Here is a 14,740-nt window from a genome sequence, read left to right as displayed (position 1 = left end):
TGTGGTGTGTGGTGTGTAGACCAGCCTTAATTTGTGTTCAATGGGGCTAATTTATCATACCCATAAAATACTCTATGTAAAATGTGTCCTTCTAATTTGTTCAGTTCAAAGCAATAAACATCAATAGTGATGAAAACCTTGTTTCATATATATTTGTTCAAGAGAAACATGATTTATTCCACGCATGTCTTGCTTATAATGGATTTTTACTGACAATCACATTTTATAAAATAAAATAAATGAATTGCGCCTTTATTGATAAATGTGATCTAGCAGAAGTAAATGGCAAATATTAACCAAATATTAACTAAGTATTAAGTATGAAATATTTTTATGTAAATGGTTAAGACTGTATTGTTTTAGAAACCCAATAATGTTGTGCGTCCATCAGACCCGCGAACATTGGGTAAATAACAAAAACACGAACACCACACAAGGATTAAACCGTTTTATAAGTGGATTTTTGTTTTGGCGTTATTACACTACAATAAACATATGCGACGCCCTAGTTAGACGTGATCAGATCTCGAGTAGCCAGAAGTGCGAGTCCATTCCTACGAAAGCAGCTCCGCTGCGGAGTTTCCATTTAAACGAGACTCAGGACAGAACTTTGGAGAGTGGTCGCCAGACTTCAGATCACACTGCTAACTCTGCTCAACCTCGCATTCTATTTAACAGCGGGACTCGCAGCATTCGACTTGATTTAAAATACGGGGATCAAACCTACTGATATAAAGGGTGTAAGTTTGATTTTTTTTCTCTCTCTGAAATAATTTATTACAGTTGAATAACGTTGTTATATTACAGTAAACCTTCCAACCTGGAACCTATACATTCTAATGCCGTATTAGTTTATCATAGTGTTTTTCTTTTTAAATACGTGTGGAATCAAAACGTTCCGTCGGATCTTCATTAACTGAGTTGACGTGTAAAATGATTCATACCAGGCTATGTCTATGTACAATTTTCAGTCTGAATCTACACTTCAAAGGGGATTGATTGACTGATGACCATAAAGCCATGCACGTGACACCGGTCATTTTCATCTGTGGTAAGTAGCCTCTGCGCTGAGCCTTTGAAGGCAATTAACATTAAACTATGCCAACCAGCGTCCTAATGATGCAATGAAAACGGCGTGAGTTGTAAACGGCTCTAGAGGTTGTGTCATTTATACTGTTAACTATATGTGTTGTGAACTTGCCATGCAGAATTAGGTTAAAATCACAGAAAAATGTGGGTACCTCAAGCATCCAGAATTGAAAGATCAGATCTACAGATAGACTACTATAGCCTACATGGATGAAGGATGGGACAGAGGGAGGCAGAGGGTGCCTTGTTTTTTGGGGGGGGGATCCCCATTCCCCTCCTTAGGGGTCACTTCTCAGTTCACAGTTGGGCCACTGTCCTTGGTGGTAAATTCCCCTGTCTTCCTGGGTGGTGTTGGAGAGGTGTCTGTGTGGGACTTTGTGCTTTGGGGAGGCTAACCATCAACTCTGTTTGTTGTTTATGGTTCTCCTAAAACAGCCCAGCTGAATCCACAAATGTAGCCAGTCCACCTCACCAACAATGTTGTTGTTACAGCATCACAGGGTGTGTGGGTTGGGGGAGGGTGGGGTTATTTAATCCGAGGCTGGGGACTGGTCTTTGTTTAAAGGGTTCTACTTGTGAGTGTAGTCTACCCGGCAGTCTGTCATTATAGAGATACAGAGTGATCTCTTCAGAACCCTGACGCCTCTGTGTGTGACCTCTGGAGGTCAGGGTTCATTTCCATCTCCTCACATCATTGGGCCAGACTAGGTTAATTACTTTTCATGTGTTGGGTGAAAGGGACTGGCTGATCAGATGGACAAAGCTCAGCTCTTCTCGCTCTCTCCTCTTCTCTCCTCCCCCTCCTCCTCAGAAGATGCTAGAGGATGAGAGAGCTGGGGATTTTAAAGAGCAGTGGGTGTATCTATTTTCTATAGGTTGTTGACAGCCGAGGCTCCTGTCTCACACTCGAAATGTAACTGGTCTTCATTGGGTCATTTGTGTCACAGTGGTCTCCCCCAGGCATTGTGGGAAAGCCTTGCAGGTGATTCTGCACGTGAGCCCCCACTGTAGTGATTAGTAGACGGGGAACAGCAGCTGTGTTAAGAAAGATGGTGAACAGGGACCTTCTTTACTGTGGAGTGAAAGGAGAGAAGAAAAGACTGAACAAACTGTTCTTTTGTGAATAAATCTCCCTCTGAAAGAATGTACTTTGGTGACGAGTGTTCAGGCTTACATGAAAGAGGACAGAAGCATTCCTTATAGAACTAACTGCCTCTGTGACATAGCTTTCTTCTAGTCTCCCGGAGCACCGGTGTGCTTTTTGTGTGCAGGTGAAGGACAGGTACAGGCTGGTGCCCAGTGTTGGGAGGCCCTCTGTGAACGGAGACTCCGGAACTCGTGGATTCAAGAACAATGGGCCAGTTAAAGCCAACCACAGAAACCAGACAGAGAGGGAGGGAGAGAGAGGGGGGGGGGGGGAGGAGAGAGAAGAAGAGTGGTGGGCAGGGACTTTTCTCTGCGAAAAAAGGAAGATGAGGAGGAGGATGATGAGGGGGGGACGATGAGGAGGAGGATGAGGCGATGTTCTCTCTAATAACAAGAGTGGCATTGGCACTTGTGGTATCATGTTTAACCTGACCCCAGTGTACTTGATAGGGTCATATATTTTAGGTTAACACAGTACCTATTGTGAACTGTGTTTTGGGGCTTGTATTTCATGGTTGTCAGGGTCAAGTTGACGTCGTCTATAACAAAGTAAGTGCACTTGAAGTTAAGAGTGAAAACACAATGCGTCAGGTAAAAGTTGGGTTTGTTTCCTACCAGTTGTCACTTGAAACAGTGGGTGTATGAATGAAGGTTACAATATAAATATTTTTTCTATCTCAGCCTTTTTGTCTCCGCTGATTGTTGGCCATAGCACCATAGCCCTGTCATGTATGTTACAACCATATCAGATCATACATGCTCCTCAGGCTTTAACCACCAGTTGAACCCCCTCACACAGTTGAACCCCCCCACACAGTTGAACCCCCTCACACAGTTGAACCCCCTCACACAGTTGAACCCCCTCACACAGTTGAACCCCCTCACACAGTTGAACCCCCCCACAGTTGAACCCCCTCACACAGTTGAACCCCTCACACAGTTGAACCCCCTCACACAGTTGAACCTCCCCACACAGTTGAACCCCCACACAGTTGAACCCCCCCCCCACAGTTGAACCCCCCACAGTTGAACCCCCTCACACAGTTGAACCCCCTCACACAGTTGAACCCCCACACAGTTGAAACCCCCACACAGTTGAACCCCCTCACACAGTTGAACCCCCCACACAGTTGAACCCCCTCACACAGTTGAACCCCCACACAGTTGAACCCCCTCACACAGTTGAACCCCCCACACAGTTGAACCCCCACACAGTTGAACCCCCCACACAGTTGAACCCCCTCACACAGTTGAACCCCCCAGAGTTGAACCCCCCACACAGTTGAACCCCCTCACACAGTTGAACCCCCCACACAGTTGAACCCCCTCACACAGTTGAACCCCCTCACACAGTTGAACCCCCTCACACAGTTGAACCCCCCCCACCCACAGTTGAACCTCCCCACACAGTTGAACCCCCCACACAGTTGAACCCCCCCACAGTTGAACCCCCCCACAGTTGAACCCCCTCACACAGTTGAACCCCCTCACACAGTTGAACCCCCCACACAGTTGAAACCCCCACACAGTTGAACCCCCTCACACAGTTGAACCCCCACACAGTTGAACCCCCTCACACAGTTGAACCCCCCACACAGTTGAACCCCCTCACACAGTTGAACCCCCACACAGTTGAACCCCCACACAGTTGAACCCCCCACACAGTTGAACCTCCTCACACAGTTGAACCCCCCCCACAGTTGAACCCCCCACACAGTTGAACCCCCTCACACAGTTGAACCCCCCACACAGTTGAACCCCCTCACACAGTTGAACCCCCTCACACAGTTGAACCCCCCACACAGTTGAACCCCCCCACAGTTGAACCCCCCACACAGTTGAACCCCCTCACACAGTTGAACCCCCCACACAGTTGAACCCCCCACACGGTTGAACCCCCACACAGTTGAACCCCCTCACACAGTTGAACCCCCCACACAGTTGAACCCCCTCACACAGTTGAACCCCCACCCCCACACACACACAGTTTAACCCCCTCACACAGTTGAACCCCCACACAGTTGAACCCCCCACCCACACAGTTCAACCCCCTCACACAGTTGAACCCCCACACAGTTGAACCCCCCCACAGTTGAACCCCCACACAGTTGAACCCCCCCACACAGTTGAACCACCCCCACACAGTTGAACCCCCACACAGTTGAACCCCTCACACAGTTGAACCCCCACACAGTTGAACCCCCTCACACAGTTGAACCCCCCACACAGTTGAACCCCCTCACACAGTTGAACCCCCACCCCCCACACACACACAGTTTAACCCCTCACACAGTTGAACCCCCACACAGTTGAACCCCCCACCCACACAGTTCAACCCCCTCACACAGTTGAACCCCCCACACAGTTGAACCCCCCCCACAGTTGAACCCCCCCACACAGTTGAACCCCCTCACACAGTTGAACCCCCCACACAGTTGAACCCCCTCACACAGTTGAACCCCCTCACACAGTTGAACCCCCACACAGTTGAACCCCCCACACAGTTGAACCCCCCACACAGTTGAGCCCCTCACCCAGTTGAACCCCCTCACACAGTTGAACCCCTTCACCCAGTTGAACCCCCCACACAGTTGAACCCCCTCACCCAGTTGAACCCCTCACACAGTTGAACCCCCTCACCCAGTTGAACCCCCTCACACAGTTGAGCCCCCACACAATTGAACCCCCTCACCCAGTTGAACCCCCTCACACAGTTGAACCCCATCACACAGTTGAACCCCATCACACAGTTGAACCTCCTCACACAGTTGAACCCCCTCACCCAGTTGAACCCCCTCACACAGTTGAACCCCCCACACAGTTGAACCCCCTCACACAGTTGAACCCCATCACACAGTTGAACCCCCACAGTTGAACCCCCACACAGTAGAACCCCTCACACAGTTGAACTCCCCCACACAGTTGAACCTCCTCACACAGTTGAACCCCCTCACACAGTTGAACCCCCACACAGTTGAACCCTCCACACAGTTGAACCCCTCACACAGTTGAACCCCCCACACACAGTTGAACCCCCTCACACAGTTGAACCCGCTCACACAGTTGAACTCCCCACACAGTTGAACCTCCTCACACAGTTGAACCCCCTCACACAGTTGAACCCCCCCACACACACAGTCGAACCCCTCACACAGTTGAACCCCCTCACACAGTTGAACCCCCTCCCCACCCACACAGTTGAACCCCCTCACACAGTGTTCCAATTAGCTGTTTCTCTGCTGTCTGCCTGTCTTCTTGGAAAGAGGCATTTCCTCTACTTAGTCTGGTGGGCTGCTTTCTGATCTACTCTCACTCTAAGAAATATAACAGACAAGGCCCAGGGAGGGGAGGAGAAAGCCTGGACTGTGTTGTCCCTCCAGGCCTGCCCAGCTTCTGCCTCTTTATCACACTGCTGTATGCATCTACAACCAAGCTCTATCGTATGATGATAGGCTCTGTCATACGTCTTAAATACACCTGTATATACACCTGTATTTAAGAGTGGACATGACGTTCATTATGGAGCCTGAGAGTGATGGCCAGTCCACTGACACCCTCCCCCGTCCTCCCTCTCACTGCACACAGTCTCCACTGCCTCAGTTCTAATATCAAGGGACAGATGGTTGCCTAATAAAACACTCACCTTTAAACCCTAACGAGCTGTTTCGTGTGGTCATAAAGACGGGTCGGTTGCTCACCTGTAATTGACTGGTATATAGATACCCCCATAGGGAGCGCTAAGCTAGCAGATTTAGTTTGGTGTTACAGGTGAAGAGTAATTCCAAAACGCTATATATCCATTTTCAGAAATGTTGGTAAATTAGCTTTTTGTGTTGAAAGAACTTATGAAAGAGATTGGTGTTTTTTTTCTCACTATTTAATCATTGCATGGGGTTGTTCAATGATAGACATGTATTTGTTCAAAATCCATCACTTGATGGTTTCATTTCAGAGAGACAAATAATCATGTTATTTTGTCAAATGCTATACATCTGCCTCACTCTTAGAGAAAGCAGTACTGCTTAATTTTACACGTTAAAATGTAATGTAAATGTAGCTTGACTGGTACTGTATATTTATTTTTAATAATTCAATACAGTAATATGATATCTGTATGTAAAACATTTAAAACATTTTTTTGTCATTTAGCAGATGTTCTCATCAAGAGTTACTTACAATAAGTCTATTTATCTTAAAGGAGAAGTTTATTTATCTTAAAGGAGAAGTTTATTTGTCTTAAAGGAGAAGTTTATTTATCTTAAAGGAGAAGTTTATTTATCTTAAAGGAGAAGTCTATTTAGCTTAAAGGAGAAGTTTATTTATCTTAAAGGAGAAGTTTATTTATCTGAAAGGAGAAGTCTATTTAGCTTAAAGGAGAAGTTTATTTATCTTAAAGGAGAAGTCTATTTAGCTTAAAGGAGAAGTTTATTTATCTTAAAGGAGAAGTTTATTTATCTTAAAGGAGAAGTCTATTTAGCTTAAAGGAGAAGTTTATTTATCTTAAAGGAGAAGTCTATTTATCTTAAAGGAGAAGTTTATTTATTTTAAAGGAGAAGTTTATTTATCTTAAAGGAGAAGTTTATTTATCTTAAAGGAGAAGTTTATCCAACATCCAGAAACTCCAGATTGATTCCATACATTGAAACTCTTTTCAGTGGAGTTTACACTCTGCCCCTCTCTCTCCCTGTAGTGCTGTACTGAAAGAGCTGTGAAAAATAGATCACGTAACTCGTAACATTGCTGGATGCAGGGTGTCACTCTGCCCCTCTCTCTCCCTGTAGTGCTGTACTGAAAGAGCTGCGAAAAACAGATCACGTAACTCGTAACATTGCTGGATGTAGGGTGTCACTCTGCCCCTCTCTCTCCCTGTAGTGCTGTACTGAAAGAGCTGTGAAAAACAGATCACGTAACTCGTAACATTGCTGGATGCAGGGTGTCACTCTGCCCCTCTCTCTCCCTGTAGTGCTGTACTGAAAGAGCTGTGAAAAACAGATCACGTAACTCGTAACATTGCTGGATGTAGGGTGTCACTCTGCCCCTCTCTCTCCCTGTAGTGCTGTACGGAAAGAGCTGTGAAAAACAGATCACGTAACTCGTAACATTGCTGGATGTAGGGCGTCACTCTGCTCCCGTTGCCAGTGAATTCATGATTCAGAAATCTGCGAATTGCAGCAGGGTAGCCTAGTGGTTAGAGCGTTGGACTAGTAACCGGAAGGTTGCAGGTTCAAATCCCCGAGCTGACAAGGTACAAATCTGTGATTCTGGTCCTGAACAGGCAGTTAACCCACTGTTCCTAGGCCGTCATTGAAAATAAGAATTTGTTCTTAACTGACTTGCCTCGTAAAATAAAATATTGTTTTGTTTAAAGCATACGGGCCGAATTAGCTATTTTTGTCAAAGTACTATTGGTTATGAGTCAGGAAATGTATATTTTTGTCAAAGTACTATTGGTTATGAGTTAGGAAATGTATATTTTTGTCAAAGTACTATTGGTTATGAGTCAGGAAATGTATATTTTTCCACCTTAAACAGTTGCGGTTAACTTCATGTCATTATTTCATGTAGCCGACTGCCACAGCAGTGGAGATGGGTAACAACTGAGCATGTGTGGGGAAAACCGTGCCACATAGAAACGTTACGATATGCCCTTATATGGAACTTGATGTCAAGATGTAAATTCTCCTGCAGCCAACCTTACTTCACTGTGTGTGTGTAGCAAGCACGTCAGCAACGATGCATATGAACAAGTTATGCAATACGAAATTAAAAACAGTTATTGTGCTGACGTTGCTTCCAGAGGCAGTTTGGAACTCGGTAGTGAGTGTTGCAACCGAGGACAGACGGTTTTTATACGCTTCAGCAATCTGCGGTCCCGTTCTGTGAGCTTGTGCGGCCTACCACTTCGCAGCTGAGCCGTTGTTGCTCCTAGATGTTTCCACGTCACAATAACAGTACTTACAGTTGACCGGGGCAGCTTTAGCAAACTGACAAACGGACTTGTTAGAAAGGTGGCATCCTATGACGGTGTCACGTTGAAAGTCACTGTGCTCTTCAGTAAGGCCATTCTAGTGCCAGTGTTTGTCTATGGAGATTGCATGATGGTGTGCTCTGTTTTATACACCGGTCAGCAACAGGTGTGGCTGAAATAACTGAATCCACTCATTTGAAGGTGAGTCCACATACGTTTGTATATATAGTGTATATAGCCTAGACTGATTCTTGAAGTTGGAGGTGCTCTTATTATGTTATTACCATTGCACCTTGACATGTAGACATAGCTGGGATACTCTACAGGTTGACACATGAACCCTATGTATTTATGATCGGGGATAAATAAAAGGTTAGATCACTCGTTAGATAACTGTTCGTTTGGCCCAGCTGGAACAGGGGTGTGTCTCCAATTCATTTTTGGAATACTGATTATTTATTTAAAAAAAATATATCTCTCAGGAAACCAGAGTTTATGTGATTCCTGTAATATTTATGAAGGACATTGTAAACAAGGATGGTACAATTGTGTCACACAAGCTGTTCATACACTGTTACAAATCTATAGAACAGTCAGCCCTGTGCAGACTCTGCCACGAGGAAACATAATCTATAGAACAGTCAGCCCTGTGCAGACTCTGCCACAAGGAAACAGAATCTATAGAACAGTCAGCCCTGTGCAGACTATTCCATGAGGAAACAGAATCTATAGAACAGTCAGCCCTGTGCAGACTCTGCCACGAGGAAACAGAATCTATAGAACAGTCAGCCCTGTGCAGACTCTGCCACGGGGAAACATAATCTATAGAACAGTCAGCCCTGTGCAGACTCTGCCACGAGGAAACATAATCTATAGAACAGTCAGCCCTGTGCAGACTCTGCCACGAGGAAACAGAATCTATATAACAGTCAGCCCTGTGCAGACTCTGCCACGAGGAAACAGAATCTATAGAACAGTCAGCCCTGTGCAGACTCTGCCACGAGGAAACATAATCTATAGAACAGTCAGCCCTGTGCAGACTCTGCCATGAGGAAACATAATCTATAGAACAGTCAGCCCTGTGCAGACTCTGCCATGAGGAAACAGAATCTATAGAACAGTCAGCCCTGTGCAGACTCTGCCACGAGGAAACATAATCTATAGCACAGTCAGCCCTGTGCAGACTCTGCCATGAGGAAACAGAATCTATAGAACAGTCAGCCCTGTGCAGACTCTGCCATGAGGAAACAGAATCTATAGAACAGTCAGCCCTGTGCAGACTCTGCCATGAGGAAACAGAATCTATAGAACAGTCAGCCCTGTGCAGACTCTGCCACGAGGAAACATAATCTATAGAACAGTCAGCCCTGTGCAGACGTTGCCATGAGGAAACAGAATCAATAGAACAGATTTTCTGGTGCTGTCCATCAGTGGCTCGCGTTTGGAATCCAGGAATGGTTGTGATGTCATAATATCCCGTTTCAGATTGACCTGCAAACTGTATTGTTAGGTGATCTGAAAAACCACCATCAGTCAATGGGGATATATCATTATACTCTTGGCTAAAGTATTTATTTTTAGGGCAATATCACTAGACATTTGACAAATAGGAAGGTTCAGGACCTTTGTAAGACATCACAGTAAAATGGAGTGATGTGTTGCAAGATAGAATAGTAAAGTGTCATTATACTGGGAAAGATGTGTTAATCTGTGTACATCGGAGGTAAGATCACAATGAATAGTGGATTGGCCACTGTGGGTGAAAATCCAGCACTTACAGAAAGAGGAAAGTAGGAATATATGTATAATTATGTCACTAGATGTGCTGTACATGTGAGCAAAAACAGCTGTATCTAGCAGTAGTATTGTTGTCTGTTAGTTTACACCAATCAGGGTAGAGATGGTAGGGTTGGGGGAAAAATGTCAATACATAAAAATGCAGACAATTAAATTGATAGAATCCTGTACTTGACCTGTATGGTTGGAGCTGTCTGGCTGGTGTTGGTGAGGCAGGAAGCAGAAGTGTCACGTTCTGACCATAGTTCTTTTGTGTTTTCTTTGTTTTAGTGTTGGTCAGGACGTGAGCTGAGTGGGCATTCTATGTTGTGTGTCTAGTTTTCACGTTTCTATGTTTGGCCTGATATGGTTCTCAATCAGAGGCGGATGTTAGTCATTGTCTCTGATTGGGAACCATATTTAGGTAGCCTGTTTTGTGTTGGGTTTTGTGGGTGGTTGTCTTCTGTCTTTGTGTCTTTGCACCACATAGGACTGTTTTGGTTTTTCCACATTTGTTGTTTTGGTATTTTGTATGGTTCATGTTTATTGTCTTTATTAAAGATGTTGAACTCTAACGATGCTGCGCTTTGGTCCTCTCCTTCGTCCACAGAAGAAAACCGTTACAAGAAGACCTAGTGCAGGGTTTTTATTTTAAGGCTCTTGGAGAAGGTGCAGGTATTTACAAAATATACAAATCATCCAAAAAGATGCCGGACCAGGCTGAAAGTAAATAAAAATGTTTTTTTTTTTAAACTAGTCAAATGACTATAAAGACTGAAGATCAGTCTGGCTAACCCCTTAGGGCTCACAACAACCCTAACTAACCCACACAGAGCCAGGTGGCCATCTTCCACTCCCATAAAGCACTCCACCTGAGTATACATCAGGCAGAGACCAGGTGACAGGAAACACTTGTATTAATATAAAACACTTTGTCAAACTAAGCCAATAAACACTTAGCAAGTAAACAACAATACAATAACAGTTTAGATACTATAACCTGTATGATACAGACATATATAGAATACTTTTAAAAGAGCTGGACTAGAGCAGAAACTCTTTCACCCCAATTAGTACCCCAATTAGTAACGGAATGTCCCTTAATGAGCAGACCACGCCCCTCCACATGCTACAAGACAGATCTCACACTGTAAGTGCTGCTTTAGACTGGTAAATAGTACAGATTTAGACTGGTAAATAGTACTGCTTTAGACTGGTAAATAGTACAGATTTAGACTGGTAAATAGTACTGCTTCAGACTGGTAAATAGTACTGCTTCAGACTGGTAAATAGTACTGCTTCAGACTGGTAAATAGTACTGCTTCAGACTGGTAAATAGTACTGCTTCAGACTGGTAAATAGTACTGCTTCAGACTGGTAAATAGTACTGCTTCAGACTGGTAAATAGTACTGCTTCAGACTGGTAAATAGTACTGCTTCAGATTGGTAAATAGTACTGCTTCAGACTGGCAAATAGTACTGCTTCAGACTGGCAAATAAGTACTGCTTCAGACTGGTAAATAGTACTGCTTCAGACTGGTAAATAGTACTGCTTCAGACTGGTAAATAGTACTGCTTCAGACTGGTAAATAGTACTGCTTCAGACTGGTAAATAGTACAGATTTAGACTGGCAAATAGTACTTTAGACAAGCAACATAACCAACACACTTTCTGATTTACTTCTCATGTCTTCTGTCATTTATATTCAATGTTTATAAATGATTTGGAATAGATCAAGTACAGGTAACAAGGTGAGGTGACCAAGCAATTATATCTCCAGGTATACTGTGATAATGGGACTAGTGCGTGCAGTTCGAAGGATGTTGCTAACTAACGCTAGCGCAATTGCTAAGTTCCAGTCATTGCCCTAATGCTCGTTAGCATCGTCTTGCGAAACTACCAACTACCTCTAACTTCCTTCATACTAGACAACAGAGACATACAAATGGTGTCCACAAGTTCTTTTGACTCTGGGGAAGTAAATAAAGGATCTCATTGCCAAAATCCCAAAGTATCCCTTTAAAATAGCTAGGTGAGAAAATATAACAGTCAAATATACAGAATGCGAACATTCCATTCCGGCTAAACAATAGATATAGTGTTTAGCAAAAAACACATTTTCATACACATCTAAAACATTGAAATAAAACATCTGGCAACGGTAATACTTTACAAACACATGACGGTACCCATAAGCAATCATTTCTGATGGAAAAACACAAATGTGGAAAAACTGGTGGATGTTTTGGAAATAAACACTTTCTGTTGATGTGTGAACATGTGAACATGTGGCCAGAAGGTGTTGCAGTCATCTGTAAGTGAGATGTCTTACCTCTTCCTTGTTTCATTACTCATCTCTAGTGATACCTGGAGGGAAATGACAGGAAGTGTCTGGCTTATCCAGGTCATCTCTCTGTGTCCCAAGGGACAGGAAAGGTCAGCTGCTGGTCTTGGTTCAACTGAAATGGAAAGAAAAATGACTTCCTACCATCACACATATGAACGGAGGCATGTTCAGGCTCAGTCATACACAGTACACACACACACACACACACACACACACACACACACACATTTAGTTTTTCTGTGTATGAATTTCCATTTAAAATCATATTTCCCATAAATCTTACCCTAACCTTAACCCCTAACCCTAAATCTTACCCTAGCCTTAACCCCTAACCCTAAATCTTACCCTAGCCTTAACCCCTAACCCTAAATCTTACCCTAGCCTTAACCCCTAACCCTAAATCTTACCCTAGCCTTAACCCCTAACCCTAAATCTTACCCTAGCCTTAACCCGTAAACCTAACCTAATTCTAACCCTAACTGTAACCTTAAAATAGCCTTTGTCCTCATGGGGACGTGATAAATGTTCTTTGTTTAACTATCCTTGAGACGGATTTTAGGTCCCCACAAGGATAGAAGAACCGACTAATACACACACACACACACACACACACACACACACACACACACACACACACACACACACAGAGAGAACAGACTTATCCCTAATCTCAAGGTTATTTGGAGATTGTACATTTAATCAATTTAAATACCAGACAGATTTACACAAAAGTCTTTGATTGTGTCTCTGATAAAATGTACCAGGAAAATGGAGTGCACTTGGAGTATAACACAATTACAAATCCCCTGTGTACTTTCTAAGTAGAAACACATGTGTGATTAGTTTGGGGCGGCAGGTTAGAGCGTTGGGCCAGTAACCGAAAGGTTGCTCAATCGAATCCCTGACAAGGTAAACATCTGTCGTTCTGCCCCTGAACTGGGCAGGTAACCCACTGTTCCTAGGCCGTCATTGTAAATAAGAATTTGTTCTTAACAGACTTGCCTAGTTAAATAAAAGCACTTTTTAAATGTTTTTTTAGCTAATGTCCATGTGCTCCAGTGGAGGATTTGAGTGAATCTCCATCCGTTACTCCAGCTGGTGAAAGAGCAAACGGAAATCACTAGTCAGTAAATCAAACCCACAGCTACTTGACTGGCTGGCTGCAGCAAACATCTGCTGCACATGTAAGTGTCTGACTGCCCACGTAGACTTACACTGAATAATAGCATGGCCAGGGGCTGGTGACTGAACAGATCTGGGACTTGGGAGTACCAAAGGTATGGCAACGGTCTAGGGCTGAAACAGGACTCTGGAGACCAGAGTGGAAGAACCAGGGTGATTTACACTCAGCAGGAGCAGATGCTTCCCTGTGGCAGGACTCGTTACTCTTAGCGACTGGGTAAGTAACTAGGCAGGGCTCTCTCAGCGCAGCCCCCCCCCAGAGGAATCACCATCTACATGGAGATTCCCAGGATTCCATGCTGGAAGGGAGGAGAAGAAGGAGGAGAGAGGCACTTTAGTCTGGATGTGGGAGTGGATGGCTCATTAGAAGAGACCAGAGAGAGAGGGGAGGGAGGAGAGAGAGACCAGAGAGAGAGGTGAGGGATAAGAGAGAGAGACCAGAGAGAGAGGGGAGGGAGGAGAGATAGAGATCAGAGAGAGAGGGGAGGGAGGACAGAGAGAGACCAGAGAGAGAGGGGAGGGAGGACAGAGAGAGACCAGAGAGAGAGGGGAGGGAGGACAGAGAGAGACCAGAGAGAGAGGGGAACTAGCCTCCTGCCATGTGGAGGCTAGTTTGACTTTCTCCTGCCCTGTAGAGGCTAGTTTGACTTTCTCCTGCCCTGTGGAGGCTAGTTTGACTTTCTCCTGACCTGTGGAGGCTAGTTTGACTTTCTCCTGCCCTGTGGAGGCTAGTTTGACTTTCTCCTGCCCCGTGGAGGCTAGTTTGACTTTCTCCTGCCCTGTAGAGGCTAGTTTGACTTTCTCCTGCCCTGTGGAGGCTAGTTTGACTTTCTCCTGCCCCGTGGAGGCTAGTTTGACTTTCTCCTGCCCCGTGGAGGCTAGTTTGACTTTCTCCTGCCCTGTGGAGGCTAGTTTGACTTTCTCCTGCCCTGTGGATTCTAGTTTGACTTTCTCCTGCCCCGTGGAGGCTAGTTTGACTTTCTCCTGCCCTGTGGATTCTAGTTTGACTTTCTCCTGCCATGTGGAGGCTAGTTTGACTTTCTCCTGCCCCGTGGAGGCTAGTTTGACTTTCTCCTGCCCTGTGGAGGCTAGTTTGACTTTCTGCTGCCCTGTGGAGGCTAGTTTGACTTTCCCCTGCCCTGTGGAGGCTAGTTGGCTCTGTGCCAGTTCTATACTTCCCTGTGCTCTCTCAAAGCCACACCCACATTCAGGTCAGGAACAGGAGGTCAAG

The 14,740-nt window shown here is 44.9% G+C and overlaps 1 protein-coding gene across 1 annotated transcript in view; it reads left to right on the top strand.

Moving 5' to 3' along the window:
• Positions 1 to 584: 584 nt before the first annotated feature.
• LOC115117902 (laminin subunit beta-2-like) overlaps positions 585 to 14,740 on the top strand; it is a 98,060-nt gene continuing 83,904 nt past the window's right edge. The window contains exons 1-2 of the mRNA XM_065005223.1: positions 585 to 740; positions 972 to 1,051. Of these exons, the coding sequence (XP_064861295.1) occupies positions 1,021 to 1,051 (31 nt within the window). The 5' untranslated portion in view covers positions 585 to 740; positions 972 to 1,020. The remainder of the gene's footprint in view (positions 741 to 971; positions 1,052 to 14,740) is intronic.

Source organism: Oncorhynchus nerka, linkage group LG20 (genome assembly GCF_034236695.1).
Source record: "Oncorhynchus nerka isolate Pitt River linkage group LG20, Oner_Uvic_2.0, whole genome shotgun sequence".
Taxonomy (NCBI): Eukaryota; Metazoa; Chordata; class Actinopteri; order Salmoniformes; family Salmonidae; genus Oncorhynchus; species Oncorhynchus nerka.
The sequence above is the reverse complement of the archived record's forward strand: the minus strand, read 5'-3'. Positions and strand labels throughout refer to the sequence as shown.